The sequence below is a fragment of the Carettochelys insculpta genome, chromosome 10 (genome assembly GCF_033958435.1).
Source record: "Carettochelys insculpta isolate YL-2023 chromosome 10, ASM3395843v1, whole genome shotgun sequence".
In the NCBI taxonomy this organism is placed as follows: domain Eukaryota; kingdom Metazoa; phylum Chordata; order Testudines; family Carettochelyidae; genus Carettochelys; species Carettochelys insculpta.
In genome coordinates this window covers 20,533,750-20,559,516 of record NC_134146.1, presented here as the reverse complement: position 1 = coordinate 20,559,516, position 25,767 = coordinate 20,533,750, and the positions used below count along the sequence as shown (strand labels likewise).

Sequence of the window (25,767 nt, the reverse complement as noted above, 5' to 3'; positions counted from 1 at the left end):
TCCGAAGACTTTTCTTTTTTTCCCAATAAGTTGTCTGAACAAGACCAGTGCATACCCAGTTAGTTTGACTGTAAGGGTACGTCTATACTAGATCAAGATTGTTGACTGCAGATATGCAATTTTAGCAATGCACATTGTGTAGCTAAAATCAACATATTTGTGCTTGGCTAATTTGTCTGTGTGTACAGGGGAAGGTCAACAGGAGACTTTCTTTGACCTACCTTAGTCCTCACGTCTCGAGAAGTACAGGGGTTGACTGCGATCCCTGAGAGCTCTGTTTTGCATATCCAGACTAGATGTCTGAAATCAAACCCCAGAAGGGAGTTGAGCCCTGAGCAGGTCAATCTTTTGTGGTAGTATACATAAGTCCTAAGATGCATATTATCTGGTTCTTACATAGCACTTTTCATCCATCAGTCTCAAAGCTCTTAAGAAAGGAGGCTAGCCTCATTATTCCTGTTTTATGAATTGAGAATCTGAAGCTCTGAGAAGTGTCATGACTTGCCCAGGGACTCCCAGCAGCTCAGCCACGCCAGGAATAGAATCCTGGTCTCCTGTGTCCAGTTCTGTGCTACAAATATTAGGCCATACAATATCTTTTAGGATGTCACCACTAGAGCATAGGTTCATGGAGCATTTTTACAAGGTGCTATCTGCATTATTATTTGCATTGTGGCAGCACTTGCAGACTCTGGATGTGAATCCCATTCTGCTAAGTACTGTACAGACATGAGCTGTGTCTACACTAGCATTGCAGTTTTGAAAGAGGCATGCAAATGAGGAATTTGAAAATGCAAATGAGGTGCAGATTTACATATCTGGCATCTTCTTTGCATAGTCTTTCAAAAGAGCTTCTTTTGAAAGAAGAAAAGCAGTGTAGACATGGCTCTTTCAAAAGTAAACCCCATCTTCGAAAGAACCCTTCTTTCCGTTGATAAAAAAAAAATGAAGGGTTCTTTCAAAGATGGGCTTTACTTTTGAAAGAGCCATATCTACACTGCTTTTCTTCTTTCGAAAGAAGAATAAACAAATGAGGCACCAGATATGTAAATCTGTACCTCGTTTATATTTTCCATTTCCTTTACTTGCATTGCTCTTTCGAAAGAGGAATGCAAGTGTAGACACAGCCACAGAGTTAAAGCTAGGAGTTTATACCCTCCCCCCCAGGAGTTTGTAATCTAAATAAAATAGACTGTCAAATAGACCAATGAATTTCTTTTTACATTTCAATAGCAATGTATACAGTATGTAAAAACGAAGGTAACTCACTAGTATACGATATAATCTATAGAATCCTACATGGACACAACATTTGTGTCTGCATAAATGAGTCATGGGTACCCATATTGACATCTGCAGGTGTGGATACCTGCAGGTATAAAGCAGACATCTGCAAATTTGCCAGGTTCTAGATACCCAATTTGTATTTGCATCTGTAAAAATGAGCTGTGGCTATCCCATCCACACCCACAGATGTGGCTATAAAGTGGATATCCATGGATTTGTGGGGCTCTAATTATTTGGAAGTTATCTAGGGTCTTCATGTGGCACCATTTAAAATGTGTGAGAAAGAAGGTTTCAAAAGTTGTAGACAGCTTCTCTAGGATAGGAGGCCCCAGAATTCAGGGTTTTTACAAAGCAAACTAACTTTCAGACATTGCTATGTTTTCTTATCTTCAGGCAAAGCATTTAGCTGTGTGCTCTACATATGTTAAGACTGTTTCTAGTGAACTCAGTTTCCTGGACAAACTTCTCCCCAAACAAACTGCTGCCTTCTACAGGCAAGCACCTTTCCTCATCACTCTCATTTATCTTGCTCCCATTCCCTGCAGTTACCACAGACTGCTCAGGGAAACTTCCAGGGGGACCCCCTTCCTAAAGAGTTCCCTCCAGCAACAATTGGCCTCCATCTGGCTTTACAGGGGCCATGATCCCTTGAGCCACAACCAACTTCTGGAGACAAGAATGAGAAATTAAAGGTGGTCGATCTACCAATGAATATGTATAATGAAAATTAATTAAAGTGGATTTGGAGGAGCAGCTTTCTCATTTTGCCAAAGTGGGAAACTACTGTGAGGGGATACTCCAAAAGCTTTTGGCTGCAGTAGGAATGCTTGACTCCTTCTTGCATATAGGTCCATGTATCTAACGGGGTTGCTCACATGGGACAAATTGTGGTACCTTTACGCAGGCTGAGTATTTTACTTTTTAAGTAGTTTCATTGAAGGCACTACTTGAGTAGTGTAGATATCAGGATCAAGCCCATAAGTGAAGTGTGGGTTCCTGCTCTGATTCATTTGTGTCATTTCTTATGTCTTACCTTTTAAAACATAAACCCTATAGCTACATGTGCCCCTTCCTTTTGAAAGGGGCATGTTAATGAGCAGGTTCAAAAGATGCTAATGAGGCGCTTCAATGAATATGCAGCACCTCATTAGCATAATTACATTCGCGGCGATTCGAAAGTGCGGCTTTTCGAATTGCACGCCGCCCGTGGAGACCGGACCTTCTGAAAGGACCCCCCCCCCCAGTTTTTGAAAGCCCCCTCTTCCTATCTGGTGATCGGAAGAAGGGGCTTTCAAAAACCGGGGGGGGGTGTGTCCTTTTGGAAGGTCCCGTCTCCATGGGCGGCGCACAATTCGAAAGCTGCACTTTCGAATCGCCGCAGCTGCCATTATGCTAATGAGGTGCTGCATATTCATTGCAGCACCTCATTAGCATCTTTCAAACTCGCTCATTAACATGCACTTTTCAAAAGTAAGGGGCACGTGTAGACTCAGCCAAAGTCTTTGGGCCAAGATCTGTCATTTTTCCTCTGTTTTTATACAGTATCTGGCACACTGGGGTCCTGATCTGATTGGCTTTTAGGCACTTTAACAATATTAATGTTTAATAATAAAGCAAGGTAACCCTTGTCCATGTCATGTTGAACTTTGTTACAAATTTAGGATTCTGATGTACACATCTAGGCCCAATAGAAATGTTTCCATTTATTTTAAATACTCTAGAGGAAACCATGTTTGTAGACAAAATACATTTTCCTGCTATGCTTGCAACCTAAATATTGCAGCATTCTCCTAATGCATGAAAACAAAGTGACATTAACTCGAAGCTAACAATAAATATTGGAGTGAAACTGACTCATCTGTTTTTATTGTCCAAACAGAGAAATGCAACGTTTAAACAGAAAGCATAATTTGTGACAAGTAAATTACGTTTTCAGTAGTCTGTAAAATGACAACAGTAAAACAGATGTGAACATTTTACTTATTTAAATTATTATGTGTACCTGACAGTGTCCATTTTTAAACAAAAGAACTAATGAGGAAATATTAGCATGTAGCAGTATGAATGTGGGGAAGCTGACTTCCACCCTGTTTGATGGGAGTGATTTTTTTTTTTTGGCAGTGCTCTTAATGTTGATTGTGAAAAATAAATGTTTTCACATTGGTGCTTCCCTGTTTTAAGTTATTTGAGAATAAATATGAAAAATGTGGAACTCTTCCTGAAAACAAAGGTCCCAATTCTGCATCCATTCATGTGTGGATCTGAGTAGGCCCCCTGAGTTTAGTTGCAAGTCTTGTTCTAGGCTGGGTGCCTAAATGTGAGCTTTTTGCAGATTGCAGAAGCAAAACTGTACCTGTGCAATCTGGAAGCTATTTATGACTGCTAACCTTAATTGTGTGCAAGAAGACCAAGAACAGGAGTTTGATACTATACAAAGCTGTGAGAGGAGAAGAATTAGAAGGATTAGCAAAACAAAATAATTCAATTACCAAGATGAGCCAAAATATTTGCCATTGCTTTGTATAGTAAAGAGTCCGACAACCCTGAGGAGGTTGCATATGATCTTAACATTTGTTCATTACACTATGTCTGTCACTAAAAACATTTTCTAATGTGTTTTAGAATTAAATTGTACAACAGAATTTTTCCATTCAAACTGATTTCCTACTAGCCTCAAGTGCAAGTTCATTTCAGTTCACCACTGGATTTCATTTCAGACTCATCCCAACAAGTCAAACAATAAACATAATTCCAAGTTCACTGAAAAAATAAAATCAAAGTCATATTCTCTCCTGGTTAATGGGGTGATTATAAAAAAGAAGAGTTGAGGACCAATTGAGCTAGAGTAAAGGATAGTAGGCAGGCTCTTGGTGACATTATGCTTGGATTTACCCATTTTGCCAATTAAAGGGAGTTTTGTGCTTCAGTGTTGAGATGCTGTTTACAGTCTCACTAAAGGCAGTAGTTTAGTATCCAGAATAGCTTATAAAGAGACTTTTTGAGCAGCACTCTGATGTAATCTAAGGTACAAAGATTCTCATTCCACTGTGGGTCTCTGAGTTTCCATAGGAGAGGTTTAGCTGCTTCTTTATTTATCCTACACTGACTACTTGTGCTCTGGGGCCAGAGAACTTTTATTTATTTATTGGCTTCTATTCCTGTCCATCAGAGCCTACAAATTAAGCTGTCAAGAGTAAAACTTTTTTCCCTTCCAGTACATTTAATTACTAAATATTAAATCTGCCAAATGTTACCTTTCTCCCTCTTTTTTTCTTTTTTTTTTTTTTTTAATCCTCCCTCCTCAGCTTTGAAAATCTTGGTTCCTGCAGAAGTTGCTCAGAGGTACCAAGCAGCCTGTTCACAGAACTTCAGAGGAGCATATTTGACTGATGAACAGATTCTGTTTCATATGGATTCTTATATTCTCCTTATCAGCTAAGACCCCACCAATAGTGCATGAAGCAAAGTGACTAACTTCTGATGTTCATTCTGTCTCTCATCCTGTCCCGTAGGGGAGAATCATATGTGCAGTGCAGAGATTTGTTTTAGCAGGGTTTCAGTTTTAGTTTTTTGGGGTTTTATAACATACATGCTGCAGTATGTTTATATTACAGAAATGAAGTCAAAGAAGCGTGCCTTTCACTTGGAGTAGAAGGCCGTGGGGACTGTGATAAGCTTTAATTATGTAGTGGAGGTTGTTTCGGACTGTTGGGCCAGCCCTTCGTAACGCTCTGTCTTCTGCCCAGACAAACTTTATCCTTATGGTGGACAGCTCCACTGAGCTGGAGGAGCTGTTGATCGTGGACTTCATCCCACCCAGAGCTGTAGGTGATCCTTTAGATATCCTTGTGTGACAGATAAGCAAACCCTGTGTAGCATCTTTGGGGATGATTGTGTTACATTTATGAATGGCTGACAACTAATTGCATTCTACTGAGAGAAGAAGGTTACCACGGTTCTTACCAGAACTGAGGACATTAAGGGGCCATTTAAAGTGAATCACAGGAACATCACAGAGGTAGACCCTGGCCCATATACTGGTTCAAACTGGCATTTCCAAGCACCAGTAGACAGGATTTTGGTATAAAAACACTGACTTTAAATTGGCACAGGGCCTTCGTTCTGATGCAACAAATCAACGTGAATTTTTGCCCAAAGGGGCCCCAATCCTGCTGAATTATGGAAGGTCTTTGGCTTCCTGGGTCCCTATAACCCTGACGTGTATATCCTGGGTTGTTCCGTGTGTGTCAGATCTGTTTACGTTTAATGTGTTTTCTCTCTAATGCTTTCACCTTCAACGTGCTTGCTTAGGGAGAGAAATTGTTACCTTCAACCTAAGAAGATAGGAATAGGACAAGAAACAATAGTTTTTAAATTAAATTAAATTGCAGAAAGTTGGACATTTGGAAAAGTTTCCAAAGTGTCAGGATCTTTAGGCACTAGAATAAATTGCCTAGGGAGGCTGTGGAATCCCCATCACTGGAAATTTTAAAGAGCAGGTTAGAAAAAATGCCTCTCAGGTATGGTCTAAAGGTAATACTTTGTCCTGCCTTGAGTGGAGGGGACTGGACTGGTGACTTCTCAAGGTCACTTCTAATCCTACTGTTCTCTGATATTGTAAATTCTCAGGTGGTAACTGCAATATATTCTGCTTTCACTAGGGCCTAAAATTTGATAAAAGCCATTTCCAGAGTGTTTCAGGTGTTTCTCTTCTCCTGGCCACAGCCTGGGAGCACAGAGGCTATAGAAACTAACAAATAATTTGCTGTTTAAAAATATTCAAACCTTTGGCTCCATAAAAGGAAATGTGTGTAGAGTGTTCAATAAGGGCATGTCCACACTTACAGTGCTGCAGTGGCGCACTGCGAGGAGATAGGCTGTTACAAGGAGGAGGGACAGAGCTCTCCCTTCGACATAACCGTATGAACACTTCTGTGAGTGTCAGCAGTTGATCCACCACAAGCAACATAAGTTTTGCCAACACATATGGGCATTTAGACATCACCTAACCTTCCAAGTGACTTATCCAGTCCTATAATTTTACATCTTAGGTCCTTCAGGGCTATGTCTGCACTACCCCTAGTGTCAGCAAAATGTGTGCCATTTGGGAGTGTGAAAAGCCACTGCCCTGGGAGTGTGACATAAGTTATGCCTGTGTGTGTAGTAGTGTGCATCGGAGAGATTCTCCTGCCAACACAGATACCATCATGTGCGGTGACCAGATGCCCTGATTTTGTAGGGATAATTCTGAAATTTGGTTTTCTTTTCTTATACGCTGCCTATAATCCCCCCCACCACACACCCACACACTGCTGTCTCAACTTACCATACTCGCCCACTGCTGCTCATGGGGGTAGTTAAATTATGTCAATAGAATAGGTCTCATGTCGGCCTGGAGTGGTGGCATAAGAGATCTTACAGCAGTGCAGCTACATGGGTACAGCTGTGCCACCATAAGCTCTCTAGTCTTGACAGAGCCTTTGATATCACAAGGATTGGTGAAGTGTGAATTTTTAGGAGACAGACCTAAAGATAAAGGCACCTTGGAAAGTAGTAGTAGGCATCCTTCAGTCTGCATAGACTATGGATCGCGCCCTTTATAGTTTCAATTGAGGACTTCATTTACAGCGTCTACTGTGACTATGAAGACCCACACGAGAGTGACAGTCCTTGCTGCATCTCTTGCAGATGTGGTGGGTGTCTGGCAAGTCCTTAGTGTGCTTTCTGTGCACTCGCTTATCCTCTGCTAGCTGTCTGATCCTCATCTTGCCCTTCTGAAGGCCTTTGTGTAACCCCTGCCTCCATCTGCTGCGGTCATCTGCTAGTTCTTCTCAGTTGTCCAGCTCGATGTCTACCTCTCTGAGGTCTCTCTTGCAGACATCTTTGTAGCACAACTGGGGGCGTCTGGGAGGTCTTTTGCCAGAGGCTAGCTCACCATACAGGATGTCTTTTGGAATCCTTCCATCATTCATCCTGTGGACGTGGCCAAGCCAGCGGAGCCGACGCTGCCTGAGGAAAGGTCATAAGGTAACTTAGATAACAAAAGAAAAGGAGGGAAAGGACGCATGTAAGCAAGAAGAGGGGCATACAGCTCTCAGCAATGCGGAGGATTAAACAGTTGAAGATATTTGTTGGTTTTGTTTTTGTTGTTCCGTTTTTCATATTGCCTTATTTTATGACCCATGGTCTAAATGAGTGGTTCAGAAATCTTACTCCTATTGAAACAGTCACTGGGAACTTTTGTCATTGACTTCAGCGTCCTCAGGGTCTTACTTTTCTGCCTTCTCTAGGGTTAAACTTAGATTCTCTTAAATAAGTAGATCAAATGCTAAAGTGATATTTTTCCACCTACCAGCTAAACTGGAGTGCAGACATAAGAATCCATGATTTTCCTTTAAACATTTTGCCAAGTCAGTCAGTGGTCATGCTGAATTTCTTGTCCAAAATCAAACTGTTCTTAATTTATTTGTGTAAGCCACGATTATGTGTGCTGATGGTCTCCGCAAAGAATCTTGTGTTTATGGTAAAGAGTCTCTGGCTTGATCACACACAATGTGGGCAAAGAAGCAGTGACAGGCTGGAGGGAAACTACTTATTTAACTAAGTTGATTTGTTGAGGCTGATGAAAAAGTTGCTTGAACGCAGTTCACAATATTTGGTTAATAATTCAGTGGAATGTCTGGGGCATTTTTGTTTTTCCTCTGAAGCCAAAAATCACTTCTTTTTCCAGCTCTTGTATTAATCCCACCAGCCAGAGGCTGAATTACTCTACCTAAAGGTGAGCATAGGAGAGCTGTGACTCGCATTAAGTCTGGCGGGAGAGCTTTTTCTGGCACAGAGTATGCTCTGTCTCTGACAAAAACTGTGTTGGCAAATTAAAGACATTTAAAATGACACTAAAGTTAAGTTTCCTTTCACTGAAATGAAAAATGTGCCATGAATGACTGACTGAACTACCAGTCAGTCCACTGTAGAACTGTCTAGTTAATTTCTGAGTGCCACTGTAAAGAAGAAATTCAGTTTTGGAGCACTAGCATATCCGCCTTTCAACTGAAATCTGAATCTGTTGAGCTAAAGGAATCTGAAAAACCCACGTTTGCTGAGTTTCAGATGAAGCAAATCACCAAACCAGTTGCCTTGTCCCACTTCCCATTTTCCAAACTGCACTTTTAAGTGTTAGTGGGGAAGAAAGTCCCCTCTCCATACATCCTTTGAGTTTGAATGAGACTTTGTCCATTCTTGTTGCTGGAGTGCAGCCGTCCTGTAAACTTCATGAAAATACTTTGCTCAAAAAGGTAGAGAGCTCCTTAAAGCCGTTTGAGTTGAAATGTGCTGTATTAAATGTAAGAGCATCATCCTGATGATAATAATGATCAAGCCCTATTTATTTGCCTGTGGACAAAAGAAGGGGTATTTGTGATCTGTGAGTGCCATCTAATTTAATTTTTCCATCTATCTTGCCATCACTGTGGAACTTGCATACGAGATCTTTTAAGAAGTTTATGGAACTTATAAAAGGTGGTGTTTGTATCTAGCCATTAATATAACATGCCTCTGCATGCCCACCCACCCAGGATAAAGTCTCTGAATTTAATCCCTCCCTGAGCTTTCCTTTATTGTTAATTAAAAATAAAATACTATTTATTTATATTGCAGCAGCACCTAGTAACATGAGACATAAACTTCCTACCCATATTTTCTCCTGGTTATTTCTAAGAGTTGTTTCCTTTGGGATTTCTCTGAGACTATCCCTATATACCTTTGCCTCAGGTAGACTCTCAAAGCCTTTTATATTGTAGATTGATGATAGGACTTCCTTTGCTTAGCTACAAGGGCAATTCACTAGATTTGCTCTGCTGCTTTATGTATGTTCCCAAGAAGCGTTCCCTGTCTACGTTTTTTTTTTTTTTTTTGACATCAATGTGTGGAATAAGTTTTGTTATGTGCACCAAGCCATGTGTGGGTGTGCACCACCAGTAGAAACATTTCTGGCAGCTGTGGGCTCTCTGCTAATCGGCTGATTAAATCCTTTGCAACTGCTTTTGGATGATTACCCTATTTCTTTGTTTTGCTCAATCACCATCTGAGACCTGGCTGGCAATCTAACAGGTTGAGGGCCCACATGGGAGTTACAATGTTTTTGTAGTCAGATTCTGGAAACTACATAAATCCGGGAAAATAGTTGTCTTGTGAGAGGCCCACAAACAACCATATACATGTCCCCAAGCTGGAGGTAGATTACAGGATTTCAGTGTATGCAGCGGTGTGTTCCCCCACCTTCTTGCTCCTTTTCTTTCCTTTAATTTCAGCTCGCTTATATCCCATATGCCTGGGCTTCAGAAGCGCCCCCCCCGCCCCCCACATGTGCTCATTTAATATGGTAGAGAGCAGCACTAGGTCAAGGATGGGGATCAGCAGAGGGATGAATTTCTCCCATACAGAGAAGAGAATTGCAATCAGACACTTCAAAGAACACTACAAAACTCTGGAATTATGCACCTTCAACCCATAGTAACGTTAGAGCGAATGTCCTGATTTAGAAGTCTTTGTGAGTTGCATTATTTAATCCAGCAAAATGAGGATTTAGAAATATATCTCCATTAAACAGATCCCCGCTGGTATAAATTGGTGTAGCTTTGTTGACTTGAATGGAGGTACAACCATTTACACCAACTGAGGATATGTCCCTGGATATGATTAGATAGATAAAGGAAACATTATGGATAACATTTCAAATGAAAACATTATTTATGTAGATACTGTGTAAAGCACATGGTACAGAATAGAAGAAACATCAATGTTACGTGTATACTGTTTGCAGAAATGAGTGCCTCATGCAGGTAAATATGTTCTTAGAGTTAGATTGCTGAAGAGTATCCGTTGTGCGAGTTGAAAGAACACTAGTACTTCCAGTGTCATGGTGTTATTTATTTCCATGCCTTTAGGTGATAGAAACTATTGGTTCCTTGTAAGTTACCCTATTTTCAGGGCTACTAGAACAATTTGTACAGCGGAGAGAGAGAGAGAGAGAGAGAGAGAGAGAGAGTGTGCGCGCGCGAAGATTCATTGAACCAAACTGTAGACATTCTATATAATGGAAACCCCTTAAATCTAGGGGGTGCTTCAGGACCCCTCCACCCCGCACCCCTACTACCAGCACCTACGTCTATTAGGTTTGTGTCCTATGAGTACAGTAAGTACATCAGTAAGGAGGGATGGTGATATTCTCCTGTAGACTCATAACGAGATCACATAGTTCACAACATCACATTTATTTACATCGTATACATTTACACTGACTTTTTGGGCTTGGGGAACAGAGATCTCATGCTTTAGTTGTCACGGAAGAGCGATGAGGTTTTAACGCGGTAGATCAGGGTGGCCAACCCATAGCTGTTGAGCCACTTGTGGCTCTTCGAGCAATGAAATGTGGCTCCTGGGAGCCATGCACTGGGAGTGCTCACTGCTGCTCTGCATGGCTACGTCTACACGTGCAGCCAACATCGAAATAGTCTATTTCGATGAATAGCGTCTACACGTCCTCCAGGGCCAGCAACGTCGATGTTCAACTTCGACGTTGCTCAGCCCAACATCGAAATAGGCGCTGCGAGGGAACGTCTACACGTCAAAGTAGCACACATCGAAATAGGGATGCCAGGCACAGCTGCAGACAGGGTCACAGGGCGGACTCAACAGCAAGCCGCTCCCTTAAAGGGCCCCTCCCAGACACAGTTGCACTAAACAACACAAGATACACAGAGCTGACAACTGGTTGCAGACCCTGTGCCTGCAGCATAGATCCCCAGCTGCCGCAGAAGCAGCCAGAAGCCCTGGGCTAAGGGCTGCTGCCCACGGTGACCATAGAGCCCCGCAGGGGCTGGAGAGAGAGCATCTCTCAACCCCCCAGCTGATGGCCGCCATGGAGGACCCAGCAATTTCGACGTTGCGGGACACGGATCATCTACACGGTCCCTACTTCGACGTTGAACGTCGAAGTAGGGCGCTATTCCTATCTCCTCATGAGGTTAGCGACTTCGACGTCTCGCCGCCTAACGTCGAAGTTGGTGCCGCTACTTCGAAGTAGCGTGCATGTGTAGACGCAGCTCATATGTGCTCCCGGACTTAGAGGGAGAAGTGCGTGGCACCAGTGAGTTACTGGCATTGAGTTGTATTGGTAGGGAACTGGGGGGTGCCTGCCTGTGGGGGAGGAGTGAGGGATTGGGTTAGAGTGGGGGAGATGGGAGATACAGGTAGATAAAAATAAATAAATTGAATAAATAATATGTGGCTTTTTGCACTCTATCCAAAACTGTTTTGGCTCTTAGTCTCTAACTGGTTGGCCGCTCCTGCAAGAGACAGTAGTAGGGCATGCTTTTTTGCTTCCTTGTCTTGCAGTGTGGAGTAACTCAAGAGTATTAGTCAGATATAGAAAGGGTAGAACTTTACGCAATGAAATTACAACAGCATAAAGGGTGTAGGTATGTGCATGCGTGTACAGATAATATCCACTGCCTAGTTGAGAAACAGCGATCCATTTTGTAATCCAGTCTACTTTCTTCAGGAAAGTTGAGCTGTAGCCTGATTCTGTTTGAATGATTCCAGAACAGTCATTCATTCCACTAGAGCTGGGGCAGAGGAGATTCTTCAGCAGTCGTGAAGAAGGAAGTGTTTCATATTTTGGCAGTAAACCAGAAATGTTGGTCCATTGCTCTAATGGAATGTAGTAAATGGTAGATCCCATGTTTTTGTGGCCATTCTACATTTGAAAATTCAGTAAGAAAGATATGTTTTGTTTTTTTTTAAAAAAAGGTGTTTTTCTACCAAACTGGTATTTTATGTCTGATACACCAAATTGCTGTAGCTTGCTTACCATTTAGGGATTTCTGTGTTGTTGAGTAAAGACCATCTCTGTTGCTAAAAATAATAATTTTATAGAATTTGTCAAAATTTTTCATTCAATATCTTTTTATGCAAAATAGCCTTTTTTGTAAACTGAATATTTTTGCAGATATCTGTACTTTTTTCAAAATTTTGCTCTTTACAATCATTTTGTATTTTTGAAACAGAAGATTTATTTTTTCTTTTTTTCCCCTTTCATTTTCACCCTTTCTTCTGCCCTCCCTTGCTTTCTTCTCCCTCCATGTCTTGGCTTGCACGCATTTAGGGCTCCAAGGATGGGAATGAATTTCGGGGACTAGCAGCTGCCGGGGGGAAAGTCTCCCCCAGTGATTATGATATTCGGGGGCTTGCTACCGCCAGAGGGAAATCTTTCCTTGTGGCTAAGATAGTCAGGGCACCGCTTCAACTGCCCCCCCGTTGAGTCCTCCCACGCCCCTAGCAAGGGACCAGTGGTGCTTGCAGCCGCTGCAGGGGAAGCATCCCCCAGTGGCTAAGATACTCAATGGCCTTCTGCCACCAGAGAGACATCTCTCCCCACCCCCCGTGGCTAAGATAGTTGGGGGAACCACTACAACTGGTCCCCCCCCACTGAACTCCCCTCCATGCCCCGAGGAAGGGACCAGTGTATGATATTTCACTGCCATCCCCTGTATTGGCAATGTCTGTGTAGTCAAGAGGGAAGACAAAAATCTACTTTCCTAGATTTTTCTTTTCTCTTTCTCTTAACTTTAAGAACACAGTCAGGGTCCCTGTATTATTTTCAGGGATTGAATGTAATCACAGGAGGGGGGACACTTAGTGGATGGCCAGTTGAGAACACAGCCTGTGCACAGAAGGCTTATAGTGCACTGGGATGCCAAAGACTCTCCTCCCTCAGCAACTTTATTTTTTCCAGAAACTTTCCTATCTTCTCTTTCTTCAAGCTTTTCAGGGTCCCTGTGTTATTTTCAGGGATCAGATGCAATCACAGGAGGGGGGACACTCAGTGGATGGCCAGTTGAGAGTTCAGCTACAGAAGAGTAATTTCTGTGCACTTTTTTGCCATCTCTGTGGATGCCCTATTTTTCTTTCCTTCCAATGGGACATTTGCTTACCACAGGAGGGGCATGAGGTATCCACACTGCTATGGGGGATGAAGGAACTGTGGGATAGGTTCCCACAATGCACTGCGGCAACAGGCAACGTTTGCCAATTGAGTGTGGCAGCAATAAGTGAGGAGTACGTGGGGAGGTGAGGATAGTCAGAATTGAATTTATAATTTCCAGAATTACAAAATCGATATTAATAAATTTGAATTTATCTCATAGTGTAGACACAGCCTTATAGTAGTTTCCCTCACTGTTGTAGTTAGAAAAAGTTCTACTTCCATCAGATATGTGTATTCAGTCTTCTCAGATTCTTTTTCTGATGTTGTCATTTTCAAAATGCTGTAGTAGCTGGAAAAAATTAGATAAAGAATAAAATGCATACATTGTTATCTGGCAGCTCTTTAAAGAAGACTTTGTATTTTCCTTTCTTTTCTCTCCTTTAATCACAGGATCTGCAGATTTTCTGAACATTTCAGGATTTTGTTTGTATTGTTCTCCTCATGAAGTATATCAAGCAAGAGGGCATTTTAAAGTAATAAACTAAACTGTTTTTATACTGTGAGAATACGAATCCTTTGTTTTGACTCTGAGCTGGACAAATGGAGTCCAAGAGAGAGTGTGCATATATTACCATGATGTCATCTTTATTGAGCGACTTTTTCTCCCCAGGCACACTTCAATACCTCATAAATAAATCACTTCTGTCTTCATCAGTGACAGTGACAATATCTACAGTCTTTATATATCTAGGAAGCCAGTTTCCAGGACAAATTACACACTGGGGAAACTTGATAAGAGTGAGATGGGGAAAACAAAAATTCAGTTCCCCATTCATCACGAAAAAATGTCAGAGCTAAGTTGTAATGTGAGTCCAGAAACCAGAGCTCTCACTTATAGGACTAGTTGTAATGGGTTGAGTGCACTGGGGAGGGGAAAGTGGGTGACCCAAAGGCAGGGACAGGAGGAGCAGTTGGGATTGTAATAAAAGAGTTTAGCACTGTGACTCATGAATGACAAAGTAGAAGCACTTTCTCAAAAATTATGTATATCAGTGAAATTCTTGGGCATTTGTACTTAATCTGTCTGATAGCAGTGGAATGGGGAAGACGACATTGATGTTGCGAAGGCAACCCAGAGTTTATATTCAGATGCAAGAACTGTTATTGACCAATTTTGTCAGTTTAGCAGCAACCCGTGTAATTTGTGCCAATGCCAAATGAGCACTTTTTTATACCCCCACTCCTATGTTGTTTGTCGTCTTGTGCATGTGCTTTCAGTGTTGTGCAAATTCCCATGCATGCTTATGGTAGAGTTAGTGCTTTTTCTCCTGTTATCTGGGTAAAAATGAAGTTCAGGGTCTCATCCAGTAGAGCTTTCTTGTGCAGAATAATCGCGGACAGTTTTGGTCATTTTTAAATAAAAAGAGAAATTTGATCACATAATAGAAAGTAAAGCAACATTAAATCATGGATTCATAGAGGCCAGAAGGGACCGCTATAGGTCACATAGCCCTGTTCCCTTTGCTCCAGGAAGGACGAAGTAATAATTAGACAATTCCTGACAGGTGTTCACCTAATTTGGTCTTGAAAACCTCTACTGATGGACAGTCTATAACTTCCCTCAGCATACGTCGCTACAGAGAGAAAAAAATGAAAATTCTGAGAAAAGCTGGACTGACCATAAGTAATGATGTTCCCTGTGGCAAGGCCGGAGAAGTGCATCAAGAACAGAAAGGCTGTTTCTACACATGCCGCTTGTTTCAAATGTGGCAAGCCAATGAATGGCCCAGCAAATGCTGATGAGGTGTGGATGTAAATTTCTGGCACCTTATTAGCATACGGGCACATGATTCGGAGTCCAGAAGAAGCTCTTCCTAACTCCAGAACAGCATGTAGAAGCACGGCCCCTGGGGGATCTCCCAAAAAGAAATTTTCAGGAAGATGGGCCTTCCAGAAGGAGGATTACAAATTTTGTGAAGAGAAATTAGGAACTCTGCAGAATGAGTTGCCTTTTTGCTAATGGTTTGAGTATTCACATGCACATAATGACAGTGCTAAAACCACAGCTGTATTTCAGTTCATGCATGTGTTTGATTGTTGTGGCTTGCCAGTGAGAGGGATTCAAAAGAAATTCTCAGTTCACAGCAGAAATGAAAAGGTTATAGGCAGCTTTTAGAATGCACAAGAAGTTATCTGAGTCACATCTTCCACAACCCTTTGGAAAAATGGAATGTTCAAATCAAACTATTATAAAAGCCAGAAAAAAGTATTTCTATTTCTGGAAAAGCATAGGATATGAAATATTCTTTATTACTCAAGGGTAGCAGTACAGTGGTGAGTTGGCTTTTCCATTACCTATTTCTTACTAAAATACAGCATGTGAAACTACTAAGTGCTTCAACAGCCTGATAATAATGTATGGCCTTGAAAGAGGGTGAGGCAGGTTCTCACTGAAGTCGATGTAGGATTTGGCTATTGACTTCAGTGTGTGTAAGATTGGGCTCACTTTAGATCTTGCCAAATCAAAACATATGAGTTGTTCAAATACCTCCCTCAATTATATTAACCTACTAGTTCAAAGGAAGGAAAAGAACTCAACTCAATTGTATGCTGCTGATCCTATTGCAGGATGTTTTTTCTTAAACTGTTTAGCTGCGTCTACATGTGCACGCTACTTCGAAGTAGCGGCACCAACTTCGACATTAGGCGGTGAGACGTCGAAGTCGCTAACCTCATGAGGAGATAGGAATAGTGCCCTACTTCGACGTTCAACGTCGAAGTAGGGACCGTGTAGACGATCTGCGTCCCGCAACGTCGAAATTGCTGGGTCCTCCATGGCGGCCATCAGCTGGGGGGTTGAGAGATGCTCTCTCTCCAGCCCCTGCGGGGCTCTATGGTCACAGTGGGCAGCAGCCCTTAGCCCAGGGCTTCTGGCTGCTGCTGCGGCAGCTGAGGATCTATGCTGCAGGCACAGGGTCTGCAACCAGTTGTCAGCTCTGTGTATCTTGTGTTGTTTAGTGCAACTGTGTCTGGGAGGGGCCCTTTAAGGGAGCGGCTTGCTGTTGAGTCCGCCCTGTGACCCTGTCTGCAGCTGTGCCTGGCATCCCTATTTCGATGTGTGCTACTTTGACGTGTAGACGTTCCCTCGCAGCGCCTATTTCGATGTTGGGCTGAGCAACGTCAAAGTTGAACATCGACGTTGCCGGCCCTGGAGGACGTGTAGACTTTATTCATCGAAATAGACTATTTCGATGTTGGCTGCACGTGTAGACGTAGCCTTTATGTGCTAAAGCAGAGGTTCCCAACCTGAGGCCCATGGGGTAAAAAAAAATAAATAGAAATGATCGTAGAAAATAAGTTTTAAATAAATTGTAAAATTACAATCACTTATTAAATTAATTTAATAATTTAAAATTTAAATATCTTCAAATAATGTTAATTGCTGTCCAAATATCTCTGTTTTGGTTTCCTTTTTCATTTACAAAGTGGCTAGAATTGTCTTTGATGGGGGTCCGTAAATGGTTTGGAGGGATGATTGGAGGTCCACACGAGTGAAAAGGTTGGGAATCACTGCGCATAAATATTGCTAACCCTTTCCAGAGATTAACCTAAATTGTGTAACTACCAGTGTTATTCTCATTAATTATGCGTGTATCCATGCACAGTATTACTTTTTAAATGTACCATCATGTTTGATGCCTGTAAATACAGAATAAATTATTCTGTTCTCACTTAGCGTTAGTTTTCAAGTTTTCATTGGACTTGCTACTGTTTCCACCTAGTGTGAGAGGATAATCAGATCCAATAGCTAATTCTGTTTTTAGATCTTGCTAAATTGTGATCCTCTTTAATACCCTGTGATGGTGACCTATGCAAGGTGGATATGCGGTGTGTGTGAGAAAGTACTTCCTTCTGTCTGTTTGTCTTTTGTGCCTTTTTTAATGAATTGCCTTTAAGAGGTGGCGTTTTCCCTGAAATCTGAGTGAAAGCTATAAAGGCCAAGTGCCTGTTGACAATAAGATCAGCAACAAAATAACATAATTGACAATTAAGTACTGGGTTCTGAATGGAAGAGTGAGACATATATTTGTGGGAAAGGAACTGCATGGAATATTTTCCTCCTAGATGGAAATTAACCCCATGCTTCTTCTCAGCCCAAAGATTATCTGTCTTGGAAAGCTTCAGGACAAACTGGTTCAGTTATTTTGCAAAATGTGAATGTGGAAGGAAACAGTTTCTCTATATGTTCTGAACGAAGCAGGAATCCATTTTAATACAATACCGAGATGAAAAGTTAAGCACATGAAGGTTAGAAAATTCAAAGCTGTAACATTTCTGCCACAGTAGCCCACATTATATATGCAACTGGGGGGTACTTTGGGTGGATGTGTGTAAATTTTCCTTCTTATATGAATTGTTGCTGTACAACCACTGAACATTCTGTAAGATTTCTTGTGCGTGTGGCTACACAGAGCATCTGTCATCTTAACCAACACAAATATCTCCTAAAAAGACACAATAGCATAGGGGTCAGAGGCTGCTCTAATTGAAGTCTACCTGAGCAGCCGCCTAGGTCAGCAGATTTCTAGGCGAAGCAATGTTTTTTTGTTTTTTGTTTGTTTGTTTTTTTAAGTACTCGTAGCTTAGTCATCTCCTCCTGCTGCAGATGCTGCCCTCGTTTCACTCACTCCCTTCAGCTGTTGTATGGCTATTGTCCTACTGAATACGGCATAGCCTTTCCTCTGCACAGAGCCTCCAGATCTCTACCAGACTGCCTCATTCACACTTCATAGTGCTCCACTCACTGGACCACACAGCTTCCCCCTCACCCCACCTAAGTATACAGTCACATCTTCATTACCGTAGAGGTCGGGCCTTGGTATCACACAGCCACGCATGCCGAATGCACCCAGGGCACCTTGTTGTATGTGGCTTCACCTGAAGGGGACGTGCACTAAATTTTTGCCAAGGGCAGCAGATTGGGTTGAGTGGTCACTGGTTCATTCACATATTAGGGTCACATCTGGCTGGAAATTAGGATTACTTTTGAGCAGGGTAGTCCTTGTCCTTGTCCACATGCAGAATATGCAGCGTTAAAGTCCACTCACCCACCTGCCTCTTCCTGTCCCTGTTCTTTGGCTGTGCTTCCTCTGGAGAGGATCTAGTTACCTAAATGCGAAAAAGCCAGAGCTGTAAGCAACACACTGAAGCTATGAAAGAGCCATTCAAGTGGTAATGAAACCATTTAACAGGTATTTGCCAACCCAGGTATATACTGTCAGTTTCTCAATGTACTGTGTCAGTCAACAGGACCTCAGTTTAAAATTTGCTTTAAAGCATTTCATTAGTGTGTTGCGGAGGATTATAAAATCACATCTTTAAAAAATTATCCTGCTCTGCTGTTGGGCAAAGGAGCACCAGTCCAATAGTACTGTGTCGGGCCCCGTAAATCCTAAGGATGTCCCTGCTTTTGAGGGTCCTAAGGCTAGCCACATTCTGTAGTTTGTATCCTAAACTTGTTCCCCCCTGCATCTCATCATGGATGGGGTGATCTAAGCTTTGATCATCACTTAGTGAATTCAGAGGAGTTGGAAAAGGAAAAATGGTTGTGTTCTAATATCAGTACTCTGTAACAGTAGGCTTGGTCTGCTCTTGTGTAGTTAAATGAGGTGTGTGTTTGTAATAAGAATGAAATGGTGGAAGTAGAAGCCAATGTGCAGGAACCTTATGTGTGAAATATTCTTGTAACTGAGAACCCAGGGAGAAATGCATAATAAATCCACCCTTGGCTAGTTTTAATTTATCTTGTCTCAGTACCTGCAACTCTGCAAATATTAATGGGCAGGTCAATAAAATGGCTAATTCCAGAAGGTTTGCTATCTAATGTACAACACTTAAACAGCATTTAATTCCAGGGAGACTCTGAGTCACCTTTTCAAGAACTCTTGCCAGCCTTCTGCCTTTCTGCTCTATATCTATATCTGCCTTTCTGCTCTATATCTAACAGAGGGAACTGAGAGGTAACGATGTGAATTGCAACCTGTCTTCAATGAACTGTCCTGTACTTTTGCAATAGTCAGCATCAAAGGGAAAAATCTGATTACTTGTTAAGTCTCACTACATTGTCCAGTGTGAATGATTCTCTGAAAATAAGTGTAGCAGAACTGTGAATCTAAAAGGTCAACTTTATTAATAGTCTCTTCTGTGGTGCTCATTGTTGTAGAAACTTAAACCCTCACAAATACCAATAAATATATCCTCATGGGGAAATAGTACTATTCCCTGTCTGTAAGATGTCCAAACTAGGAATATAAGCCATATCATCTAAGTCCCATTCTAATGCCGTTTCCTCAAGCCCCATTCTTCCTCTTAGTCATGAATTCTGCTGCCATTTCCTGGTTTTCAGAGTAATTCACAGCTCTTCCAAGCAGGCACGCTCAGGTTTCACACATGCTTATACAGAATATTTTCCCACAGAAACTTTGTTTTAGATGAGGGATTGGCAACCTGCAGCTCCTGGCTCCGAGAGCTGACGCCATTGACTCTACTTGCAGCTCTGGAGGCTGCTGCAAACTTAAACAATGCCTGCAGTTAAAATAAAATTTAGCTTTTTAAGTGGTGGCTGCCTCTGGAGCCACTGAGCAGTCAGCTCTGGCAGAGGGTGGGGGAATCTGGCAGGGCAGGGAGCCACTTGTGTGCTCCACATGGGGGAAGTCAGCCTCTAGGAGAGCTGAGGGGAGGGTGGCCGAGCCTGCTCCTGCTGGAGCTGCCCAGCCATACTGAGAAGGAGGTGGTGGGGAACAGCGGCAGCATGCAGAGCTCGTCAGCTGTGGCAGGTAAATCCTGGGGACTGGGGGGAGGTTTGAGGCTGAAGGGAAAAATCTGGGAATGGGGGGGCAGGTTTGGGGGTTAAGATGGAGATAGGAGTAACTTTCTAACTGGTACAAATCATTGTGTGTCTTCTGTTCTTAAAATAGGGGTGACAAAAAGTATGGTTTGACGTTATTTATTAAGGACTGTCTCGTATTCACATGTGTGGCGGCTCTTGAAGTATTGATTTTGTAACTGAATTTGGAAAAATGGCTCTTGTTGCGATTTCAGTTGCAGGCCCCTGGTGTAGACTTTACATTTAGGTACCATATATACTGAGGCTGTGTCTAAACTAGGCAAGTAAGTCGATGTCAGATACACAATTCTAGCTACACCAACTGCATAGCTAGAATTCAATGTACCTGGTCGTCCTGAATCAAGAAGATTGACAAGAATACGGGGTCAACTTTGTCCCCTGATAGGTCAAATTTATGCATCCATACCAGACACATGAAATATAACCCCGGAAACTCAACTCCGAATGGGTCAATCTTCAGGAGTAATGTAGACACGGCCTTAGATACAGCAGATGGTAAGCGCCAGTGAAAGCACTGATCAGAATAAAAAATGTAGACAGCTTGTTGGTACTCACTGAATGCGAAAAAGTCAGTCTTCTTCATCCTGCTACCCTCTCCTGGGACAAAGAGGTCAAATTCTAAAGCTTGCAACACACACTTGCACAATACGACATTGTCCACCCTCTCTTGTTTTAGAGTTGACTCACTCCTGGACCACTCAATGTTTTTATTCTCTCAGTGTTCACATTTCTTGGAAGGGCAAAACCCCAGGGAATATGTGGCAGGATTTCCACTTTTGAAGTAGAATTGGAATAGGTTCGCTGGGACAAAGTGTATTAGCAAAAGGCTCACTCTCCATTTTTTGTTTTTTTCAAAGCTTGATGCAAATCTCATTGAAGCCAACAAAAAGGCTCACCTGGACTGCAGTGGGTTTTGGATCAGACTCCAAATGTGCTGCAACTTCTTTACAATGGCTAGTCGTTTGGTAACAATTGTGAATTTTAAATTGAACATAATAGATTTTTGAAATAGTTTCTGAACATGCTACGTTCCACATGTATGTGTTAATTTACTAGAAATATGGCTATGAATAAATGATGTACTACTGGATAGTAGACTGTGGTCAAACTGCTGCTTGATTTTTTTTTTTATGTAATATTTGTGTGAGTGAAGTTTGTAATTATGAACTGTTAGATACTTTATTCTCTCCTCACTTATACTATAAAATAAATCAGAGCACCAGTAGGGCTGCCTTGTTAACAGTTCTAGCCATTGTGGTCCCCCAGTTCCCAAAAATATAAAGTTATTATAAGATTTAAAATATTTCCAATGGAAGCCATGAATATTTATTAGAGGGGAATAAAACCTTTTGTCCTGAAATCTTTTGTCAGTTATAAAATTAGTTTTTTGATTGTGCCACGCTATTTTTCAGTTTATTCTTTAACCATAGTCTAATTTAGTCTCAGAAGGAGTTTAACAATATTTGCAGTAAACCCAGAATTACTTTTGCAGTAATTTTGCTTTTTATGAAATGCAAATCCGGAATTTCTTAGTGCTGATCTTTAATATATTTAAAGATGTAAAAATCTATGTTTCCTTATTGAAAGCATAAATAAAAATCAAAATATTTGATGTCTATATTTATAGAAATTAAAATATACCGTATACATGTTCACTTACAGATGAGTTTAGTATTGATAACCATCAGAGAAAGGATAGTGGGCCATTTGCTTGATCTGTCATAGTTCTATGTGCATTATATTTAAAATTGGACAAATTAATTTTGCTTTTATTTTTATAGCACTATTCAAATGCAAAGTGCAGACAACGATAGAGGGCAATTCTATGCATACATTATATTTAAATCATATTGACTATCCTGAAATCTAATTTTTTCCAGTTAATAAAAGCACCATTCAAAATATAGCTGAGAAATGTTTCTTGATCTATAGGGTGACCATATACCCCTGTCCCAAATCAGGAACAGGGAGATATTTGGGGGGCTCCATCAAGCCCCAGGGAGCTGGGCAGGAGGTGGCAGTCGCCAGTGCTCCCTCCCCTCAGCCCCAGGAAAGCAGCAGCCACCGGCGCTCCACCCTTCTCAAGTTCAGAGTAAGTGGCAGCTGCTGTTACTCAACCACCCTTCTCCCTGAGCCCCAGGGAAGTGGCAGGCCTCCCCCCCCCGCCTCCTGAGCCCCATGGAAGTGGTACATGTGGGGGCAGCTGAGTGCTCTCTGGCCAGCAGCTGCTGGTGGAAAAGATCAGTGGGGGAGGGCCCAAATACGGGACAACTAGGCCTTTTAAAAAAAGAAGTAGGAACGCCTTTCTGGCATCCCACATATGGGAGCATCCTGCCAAGTATGGGATGGATGGTCACTCTGTTGTTCTATAAAGATTTAGCTGTATTGATTCTTTCCCATATGCTACATTTAGAGTTTTGATTTGGGCTGTGTAATGAGGTGATTTTGACGTGTGAAACAAGAAAGAGTCAAGACTCATCATTTTCCTATACAGACTGGTAACAGCATTCTTACTTTTGGATAATTACCAAATGAAGCTGGACACTAAAGCAAAGAGAGATGGTGTGATTAAACTAAGCTACGTTTATTACTGTTTTTTTTTTTTTTAATGGCGTGTTTTCTATAAAATTGGAAGAGTAAATGCCTCAGCCTTTCAGCTAAAATTGAATAGTTTCTAGAGATTTCTGGATAATTACTTAAGTAGAAGCAGCAAAAGAAACACAAACAAGATCACTCTGGATAATGCATTAAAATAGTTTTTATATTTTCTGCTATGACCATGATCTTTTGACCATAGTGCGTTCTTGCATTATTATACTCTGTATGTCTCTATGTAGGTGAAACTACTGTTTAAAGTATACTTAACAAAAATAATACAGACATCATTAGGAAAAGAAGAAACTGTGGGTAAGCACCGGGGTCCCGTGCTGTAGCCTCTGGGTCTGATCCTATTGACTGAACTTGCATCAGTTCCACTGACTTTATTGGAACTGCTAATGTGAGTGAGAGTAGCAGCATTGGGTTTTAAGGTGGAGATTTTCACAGGAGTTTAGGAGAGTTAGTTGCCCAAAGTAAAATTAATTTATGTGAGAATTAGGCTCCTAACTCCCTTGAAAATCCCCAGTGATTAAAAATACCATGTATTTTTGTCATTCTGAAAGCTTCATTTGAATGTGTAGAAAAAAAATCTATTTTTCTAGTTAAAGAGCTATCATGGGATGATGAAAATGAATATCCAGAGGCTATTGATATCACATCTAGTTTTTGCTTTTTTCCTTATAGGTTACGTATTTGGGTAAGGTGTCCACAACTGGGATGCAGTTTTTATCAGGTTGCACAGAAAAACCTGTCATTGAATTATGGAAGAAGCACACACTAGCCCGAGAGGACATCTTCCCAGCCAATGCCCTTCTGGAAATCCGCCCCTTCCAAGTCTGGCTTCATCACCTGGACCTCAAAGGCGAAGCCACAGTCCACATGGATACCTTTCAGGTGGCACGTATTGCCTACTGCACTGCCGACCACAATGTCAGCCCAAACATCTTTGCTTGGGTTTACAGGGAGATCAATGATGACTTGTCCTATCAGATGGACTGCCATGCTGTAGAGTGTGAGAGCAAGCTGGAGGCCAAGAAGCTGGCTCATGCCATGATGGAGGCCTTTAAGAAGACTTTCCACAGCATGAAGAGTGATGGTCGGATCCACAGGAATAGCTCATCTGAGGAAGTGTCTCATGAATTTGAATCTGATGATGGCTGACTGAATTCACTGGTGGTGCAGCAAGGGCAGATATTGTCTAGGGAAAAGGAGTTGATAGATGAATAAGCAACAGCTGATATCTGGAATTGAAGGACGGCCAAGTGCTTGGCTGACCGGCTTTTTAAATCAAAAGAGCAAATCAATATCTAAAGATATGCATCAGTAAAGTAATTATATTACATTGAAATCTGCTGCTGTTATAAATGTGAGGGAAAAAAAGCTTTTTTTTTTTTTTTTTTTTTTTTCACTTCTCCAACTCATGTACCCATCAACCGTTTATGGCCTGGTGTAGTTCAGGTGTGCACTCTGAAGTTGATTCAGTCTCGTTTGCCTTATGAAACCCATCAAGTAATTTTAATAATAGATCCTCTGGGTTTCGTAGCTGGGATCTGATGCTACTATGCACCAGCAAGTGGCAAAGGCAGCTTTTTGGTTCAGAAAAATAAATTCCTTCCCATGTCATATTGCAAAATGGTTTGACCTGACCTAGGCTGAAACAACCATTCATAGGCTTTTGGATAAATGGCCTGACATTCTGCAGTTTGTTTGCATTTCACAGATTTTTAAAAAGATGCTTATATTTACACATTATATCATATGCTATTGTTATTTTATTCACTTTGCCTGTTTTCTTAATGTAATCTCCCACCAAACACCATGAATTACAATTTCAGGGTACCAAAAAAGGGGGAAAACAATCCATGATGACTGGTAATACAATGAACTAGGTCCATTCTTCCTGCTGAGAGCTGAGTGACCTGTTGATAAGACCCATGATCCTTAACCAGTTGAACTGGACTTATGATCAACCTCAGGTCTGAAGTGATATGAACATGGGAGCCTTAACTCCAAAGTAGTCTCCATCACCAACCTGACATATGTAATTTGACATAATGGTGATGCTGGGTCACAAAAGCCAGGGATGTGTTATCATAAATAGCAAAGTGTCTGACAAGGAAAAGTCACTGGTTCTTTTAGAGTCAGGTTTGAAGTGGTTGGTGTGTTTGGTTGAGAAGTTCACATTAAGATAATCTGCACTTTTCCTGGTTCATGGACAAAAAGGTTAAAAACTTTTGTAAATGCAGAAGAAAAATCAAATAAAAACAAAACCTTTGGTTCACTTAATATTTGTAAGACCAAGAGCAGATGATTAATTTGCAAGTAATGCTGCTCCTCAACACAATGTCGTTTGTTACCATGGTAATGTTAGGGGCACTAGAGCACCTTACAGAAGCCTTAAAAGAAAGTTATGTATCTGTGTTTTGTGTGTGCGTGCGTGTGTGTGTGTGTGTGTGTGTGTGTGTGTACACAATATATATATGTACACACACACATTGTGTGAGAGAGCATGTGTATGCCTGCGTGTATGACCAGCATTAAAGCATGTAGGTTGAGCATGGAGACATGTTGAGGAGAACCCATGGCTCTTGAAAATATGCTTGTTGCTTTACAATGTATGTAAACTATTCTCCAGCATAAGTACTTTCATACTTTAATAAAAAATATGTTTGAGTTAAAGCTATGATAGCGTTAGGCTCCGTGTCCAGTGCGCACTCTCTGTTTTTGCTTCAAGTACCTTGGATTCTGTGTTCCACTGATAATGTGTATTTACAAACATCAATTAAACTGATTAAAAATTGTTGTAGGTGTGGCTATATATACAACCCCCAAACCTATTAGATTCAAATATTAATTTATTTACATTCAAAACATTACATTAGTTTCCAAGAGGGACAATCGGAATTTTTATGACTTCTTGTTTAGCTGACTTTATTACTACCTAAGATCAGTTTTTAACTCTTATTTTAATGCGTGTGGACATGTTCAT

The 25,767-nt window shown here is 41.4% G+C and overlaps 1 protein-coding gene and 1 long non-coding RNA gene across 2 annotated transcripts in view; one reads left to right on the top strand and one right to left on the bottom strand.

Annotated features, from left to right (window-relative positions):
- The window catches only part of PID1 (phosphotyrosine interaction domain containing 1), a 141,018-nt gene extending 115,440 nt beyond the window's left edge, over positions 1-25,578 (top strand). Inside the window, exon 3 of the mRNA XM_075003901.1 lies at positions 23,463-25,578. Coding sequence (XP_074860002.1) covers positions 23,463-23,939 — 477 coding nt within the window. The 3' untranslated portion in view covers positions 23,940-25,578. The remainder of the gene's footprint in view (positions 1-23,462) is intronic.
- Positions 13,574-25,767, bottom strand: part of LOC142018264 (uncharacterized) — an 84,763-nt gene continuing 72,569 nt past the window's right edge. Inside the window, exon 3 of the long non-coding RNA XR_012646774.1 lies at positions 13,574-13,622. This is a non-coding gene — a long non-coding RNA (uncharacterized LOC142018264). The remainder of the gene's footprint in view (positions 13,623-25,767) is intronic.